General features: G+C 37.6%; 1 protein-coding gene across 1 annotated transcript; it reads left to right on the top strand.

Annotated features, from left to right (window-relative positions):
- The first annotated feature begins 1,145 nt into the window (after positions 1-1,145).
- LOC137407158 (general transcription factor II-I repeat domain-containing protein 2-like) lies at positions 1,146-2,969 on the top strand. Its single transcript, XM_068093759.1, has one exon. The coding sequence runs from the start codon at positions 1,146-1,148 to the stop codon at positions 2,967-2,969; it is 1,824 nt and encodes a 607-aa protein (XP_067949860.1).
- The last annotated feature ends 3,885 nt before the right edge of the window (positions 2,970-6,854 follow it).

Consider the following 6,854-nt stretch of genomic DNA (forward strand, 5'->3'; position numbering starts at 1 on the left):
TTGCATGCATATCACAAGTGTGTATGCGAAGTATTTTCTGATACAGCAGTTATAGCATAGCATATGTTTAGCTGATGGAGCTAGTACACAAATTCTAAAACTAAACTAACATTAGGTTGAAAATAAACTTAACTAACAGGTAAAAACTTACTAATAATATTAGAATTATTATTGTTTTTGTCCAATAGTATTATTTTCGACTAAACCACCTGAGTTTTCGACCAATAGCCTAAGTTTTCGACCAAAACTACACTTTTCGACGAAAGGCTTCAATTTCGACAAATGGCCTATCGGCAAATGCGTATTTCGACTAATAGAATTTCGGCGAAATCACCATAAACCAGGGGTCTCAAACACGCGGCCCGCGGGCCGCATGCGGCCCGCAAAGGCATTTCATGCGGCCCGCGACACATTTCTATTGTCGGTGTTTGAACTTTTGCAAAAGCGCCATCTTAACCAGGAGAAATCTTGGTTAGATCTAAAAAAAGATAACGATTTGTGAGTTTCTAGCCGCAATTCCTAAATCGGTTGCGGAATGTACACGTAAATTGATTTCGGCGCCTACAATATAACTGCGCGTTAATAAGGTCGTTTCTATGCTACTACAAAACCGCTAATGCTAGTTGCACTGAGTAGTTGTAGTAGGCTGTTGTTGTAAATGGTTTTTAGTATACTTTTGAATAGAGCTTGTACATTGATAATATTATTACGAACTATTACGTATGTACTACATTGCAAAACGGTTATTTTGTATGACTACGGCAGGTTTTGGCTTGCCCACAAAACCGTTTTACTTTTTCTTCTAATTACAATACAAATTTGAACCTGACTTTTCAGCAATTATTAGCCTAGCTACAAAACAGTTATATTTCTATTAAATAAATCCATTACGTCCATGGTACTACTGATTACATATAATCGCCAACACAGTTACACAGTTTTCAAACCGAGTTAGGAACTGCGAGCTAGAAACTCACAAATCGTTATCTTTTTTAGATCTGACCGAAAATCTTACCTACTTATTTATTCGTAGTCTTTCCATTGATTTCCGTGTAGCGCTCAAAGCATACATCCGGTTTATTATCGCTCACTGTTGATTGCATTGTATAAATTTGATTTTACTATATTTTTTAAAACAAGTGCCCATGTCTTCTGTTTCGAAAAAAAGAAAACTCGCAGATGAAAAGAGAGTTTTTCAAGTCAGATGGGAGGATTTATATTTTGTGACTGAAGTCAGCGATAAAATTCATTGTCTCGTTTGTCAGCAAACGATAGCGGTTCCGAAGGAGTTCAATGTGCGTCGACACTATGAAACAATGCACCGTGTGAAATATGACGCGTACACCGGCAAAGTCAGACAGGATAAAGTTATTCAACTTAAATCAGCATTATGCAAACAAAGAAGTTTCTTCACCAAAATTAACCAGTCCAACAAGGATTCTGTGAGAGTAAGTTTTGTATTAAGTGAGATGATAGCGAAGTCATCACGACCCTTTACAGAGGGTTCTTTTATAAAAGAATGTCTTTTAACTGCAAGTGACATTTTATGTCCGAATCAAAAGAAACTGTTTGAAGGCATAAGCTTGTCAGCCAATACAGTAGCCAGCAGGATTACAGATTTAGCAGCAAATGTGGAGATGCAATTAACTGAGACAGCTATGGACTTTGAAGCATTTTCAATTGCTCTCGACGAAAGCACAGATGCTTCAGATATCGCACAATGTGCTGTGTTTATCAGAGGTGTGGACCGCAATTTAAATGTGACAGAAGAATTCCTGGAACTATTACCATTGAAGGGTACTACAACTGGACGTGATTTATTTCAAGCCCTGGAAAAATGCATTGAGAAGTATAACTTGCCATGGGATAAACTTGTATCTTTGGCCACAGATGGTGCACCGTCAATGTGTTCTCAAAATGTAGGTGTTGTTGGATTGGTGAAAAACAAATTAAACAGCCTTGAAACAGCAGGAATCAATTTCACTAGTATACACTGCATTTTGCATCAAGAAGCCCTTTGTAGTAAAAGCCTACAGATGAAAGAGGTGATGGATGTAGTAGTTAAAACAGTCAACTATATACGTTCTCGGGGGCTGAATCACAGGCAGTTCACTTCATTTCTTGCAGATATGGAATCTGAGTATGGTGAACTTATTTATCACACTGAAGTAAGATGGCTAAGTCGTGGAAAAGTTTTGAGGCGTTTCTTTGCACTTAGACATGAAATCGCTTCATTCATGACAATGAAAAATAAGGCAGTTCCTTTACTGACTGATTCTACATTTCAATGCAACCTTGCTTTTCTAACTGATATTACGGATCACTTGAATACACTGAACATAAAGCTTCAAGGTAAACAACAGATTATTACACAGATGTACGACAGTGTGAAATCCTTCAGAGTTAAACTACGTTTGTGGATGAAGCAACTTGGTGAGGGCAATTTGGCCCATTTCTCAACTCTGAATTCCTTAGGCAATGTTGAGACCAAATGCTTAAAAGAATATGCAGATTTGATGTCTGAGTTACTTCAACAGTTTGATGTGCGTTTTGCAGACTTTAAGTTACTGGAGCCACAATTTCAACTTTTTTCGACGCCGTTTGCTGTAGAAATTGACGCTATTGCAGAGGAATTGCAAATGGAGTTGGTGGAACTCCAGTGTGATACTATCTTGAAGCAAAAATATGCAGAAGTAGGGATACCCGAATTCTACACATTTCTTTCACGAGAAAGATTTCCAAGGTTACTCTCTGCTACTGCAAGGATTCTTCCAATGTTTGGCAGTACGTTTGCATGTGAACAATTTTTCTCATCCATGAAAGTTAACAAGTCTGTACTGAGGTCACAGCTCACTAATGAACATTTGCAAGCAACACTGAGATTGGTTTCTTCTCATAAAATCAAGCCTAATATTGATGCCCTTGTTGACGCAAAACGCTGCCAGGTCAGCAGTCAGTACAGAAAGTGACTGAAACCTAAGTTAACCAAATACAGATACGCCAAATACGGTACTTAAATTGACTACATTACATTTGCAATAAATGGATTTTAGAAAGTTTGTAAAGCACTACGTTCTTATTATGTTGTCTTTTTTATTAACTTTTTATAATTTTAAACAATTTCTGGCTATGCGGCCCTCGAGGTACTTTAGAAGTCATCACTTGGCCCTCAGAGCAATTTGAGTTTGAGACCCCTGCCATAAACCCATCGTATGGTCATATTGATTACTGTCGTTATCGACATAAATCATCCAGTTTCGCCTTCGCAAAGGAATTCGTTTTAAAAATGGCGCGTTTGTAATGCAACAAATTTGTTTTCGATGACTTAGTTTAAATGTAATGTGTTTTTGTTTGATAACTGTGTATACAGTACGAAAGTTTGAGCTACTTTTAGCCAACTCAAACCATAAGGAAAATCACTCACAATAAAGATTAAAATCTTTTGAGTCGTCATAAAACTGATTATCATTTTTATCTGTTCTGATGATCTGATCTGGTCATACCGGTCGTGCAACTACATGTATATATTCCACATATAATTATATATAGTCCATCCATATTGATTGGGGCATCTTAGGGAGGACAGTGTATGGGCACGATAAGTGACTTTGATATTATTCATTGGCCTGGCAGTCTTGCTTGCTCTTGTTTGTTATCTACAAGTATCCATTTGCAAGCTGAATTTTTACCGCTGTGTGATATATTTACGATTCATCATAAAATGTTTTCGTAGTATCAAAAATATTACGTAGATATTTTGGCTGGTTCGCTTAAAATAGCAGAGTTGTGGTTAATCAGAGACTAATTAAATTCAAGAATGTAAATGGTTGTATTTGTGCTTTACCATGGCACGAGCACCGAGTATTCTGGCTGTACGGCCACAAATTAGTGGCATGCATTATAAGCCAAGCGATTGCATAACAGGCGGTTCGGCTAGCATGATCAAGTCGGCACTGCCAGGGCCGTCCCAACTATTAAGGACAAAGAAGTCTGCTCGACTATCTGGGCTATGCTTGGCTAAATCGAACACGTGACTTACATACTAGAGGCGAGTTTCGTACGTAAAACCAACCTAGCGTAAAAGAGGTGGAGCCGAGCGTAAAAGAGATGGAGCCGAGCGTAAAAGAGGTGGAGCCGAGCGTAAAAGAGGTGGAGCCGAGCGTAAAAGAGGTGGAACCGAGCGTAAAAAGAAGGTGGAACCGAGCGTAAAAAAAAGTGGAGCCGAACGTAAAAGATGTGGAGCCGAGCGTTAAAGAGGTGGAGCTGAGCAAAAAAGAGATGGAGCCAAGCAAAAAGGCGGTGGAGCAGAGCATAAAAGGTGGAGCCGAGCGTAAAAGAAGTGGGGCCGAGCGTAAAAGGGGTGGAGTTGAGCGTAAAAGAGGTGTAGCCAAGCGTAAAAGAGGTGGAGCCGATGCAATGCAATGTGCAATGCAGACAATTGCTAGCTAGCCAATGCTTATAAGAGGATCCAGAGAAGGTTGTAGTTTGGCTTGTATGAAATGTGCTTGAGAATTAATGTAACCATACATACAGAAGTTTGTACGTATTTGTACCTTAGAGGGCAGGGCTTCAGCAAGTTCTAGAAGGTTATGTGGATGTGTCAACTATCTGGAGTGGTTAGTTATATATGATTTACATACATACAATGATCTGTATTTATGTAGTAAAAAATAGGCCCACCTGCAAAAACATGATTAAACAAGAAATAACATGAAACGGAAAATTAAATAATTAAACATGATTAAACAGGAAATAAAATAAAACATAAAACTGAATGAATAAAACATGAAAAACATGACACACAAAGAGGATAAATAAGGATATAGGCCTACATTATACATGCATTGAAAGTATTGTTTTTATGTACCAGTCCACATCAGTAAATTAAACACTTAAAATTAAAAATTCTTTTTAAAAAAACTTAATCTAATAGCACTTCTTCAGATGCGCTTTCATCTCTAGCTTTTTTGTTAAATTCACTGTTATCATGTGCTTTTCGAAAAAATATTTTGAAAAAAATCTATCCTCTACAAGTTATGTCTGAAAACTCCACAAAATTTATTTAAAATAGCTCACGCACCTTCCATTAACATTGTCCGTAATACAGCCGGTGAGAACCTTTTCTGTATGTTTATTTTTAATGAACCTAGTAAGGTTTTCATACCAACTGTCGACATATGTAATAAGCACACCGACTGCCAAATATGAAGGTGAAAATTTTCTTGAATTCGTATGGTGAAATGAAATTCGTATGGTGAGGTGAAAACCTCACCATTTTCAACTTCATCAGATGAAAGAAATTGTATATCAGGGTAATCGTATACTGAGGGTGCTCTATAATTTATGCAAAATATATATCCATTCTATTACCGTAAAGGTTGACTTGCAACAAAATTTACATTACAATTATTTGTTATCAAAATATTCACCATGTTTTACTCTGCTGTGTTGCAGGTTTAAAATTTGTGGAAATGTGATTGCAAGCTCTTGAAAGCTAAAAAATGATTAGTTGAAAAAAAAACGCCGTAAGTTGGAATTCCTTATGTTGATGACGTATTCAATTTGACGTGGTTATGCTTTTGGCACATGATGTTATCATGTGAAATGAAAGGCTGATAAAAGGCTCAATAGGGAACGTCTCGTAGCATTAGTTTATGACACACACTTCGGGTTCTACCGGAAAGCCCTTATCAAATATAGATGCTCGCTACTTTACAGATTCGTTTCAGCTTGGTCTAATCATCTAGTCATAATATGATCATGTGACCCATATTTACCTCAAAATGGCATGAACAGTTTTTGCAGCAGTTTTCGCCCATCACAGTTGACCAACAGGCTCTTCATGTTTATCGGAGGATGATATGCTCCCTCTCGAGCTAAGGTTGAAAAATTAAGCTGATTTTTAGGCTAGGTTTTGTGATATCAGTGCTTGGAGTGGCAGCATTACAATGATAATGAAATAGATGTGTAAGGACAATATACATGGTTTTATTGAATGTGTGAACTATATCTGTGAAAATATTTCAATGAATGAGGTTGCATGAAAATGTAAACAAGCACATCGTGTTCAACCATGTCACACTTGAGCCGTTTTGGAGAGGGGTTCCAACCTACGGCTATTTTCGTGATGGCCTCGATTAACTGTTGGTTTTTAGATTCTTAAAAGCTTGTAATCACATTTCCGCCTATTTTAAACCTACAACACAGCAGAGTAAGACATAGTAAACCTTTTGATACCAAATAACTGTAAGGTGAATTTTGTTGCAAGTCGACCTTTAACACTCGATTTGTTTGTTCGTCTTATCAATCTTGTGGAAGGTAGAGGGTCGTGCAGAGTCATTTACAAGACGAGATATGCGGGCATGAACGTGAATGTCATTACAAGCAACTGGTTCATGCCTTCATCACATATGAAGCAGTATCGATAACTTCTTATATCAGAGGGTTGCACCTTGTTGGGGCTGTCAAATGACCAGAGGGTGCCATGGACTTAGTTTATGATTTTGTTCACAAGGTATAAACTACCCCACGCGAACAGGAAGCAATGAAAATGCTTACATGCAATGAGTTTCACTGTAGACATGGTTTTATCTATGCAGAAGTTAATGAGTTGGAGTACATAAAAGTTGTTTCCACAATAACGCGAATGATAGTGTACAGGGTAAGGCAATTCTGCAATAAAACACATGTATAAGTTGATTGGTTGGCTCACTTGATTATTTTAGTGTACTCAACACGCAACCTCAATTGAAAAATCTCAACTGTTTCAGCGCAATGTTATGTTTGATCTTATCCAGTGACTTAATCATTAGGAAAAGGTGGTGCAAGTTTTGCCATGAGGCAAGTTAGGCAAG

This window comes from Watersipora subatra, chromosome 10 (genome assembly GCF_963576615.1).
Source record: "Watersipora subatra chromosome 10, tzWatSuba1.1, whole genome shotgun sequence".
Classification (NCBI taxonomy): Eukaryota; Metazoa; Bryozoa; class Gymnolaemata; order Cheilostomatida; family Watersiporidae; genus Watersipora; species Watersipora subatra.

Coding starts and splice junctions, on each gene's coding strand:
- LOC137407158 (XM_068093759.1), top strand. CDS start 1,146: ATGTCTTCTGTTTCGAAAAAAAGAAAACTCGCAGATGAAAAGAGAGTT.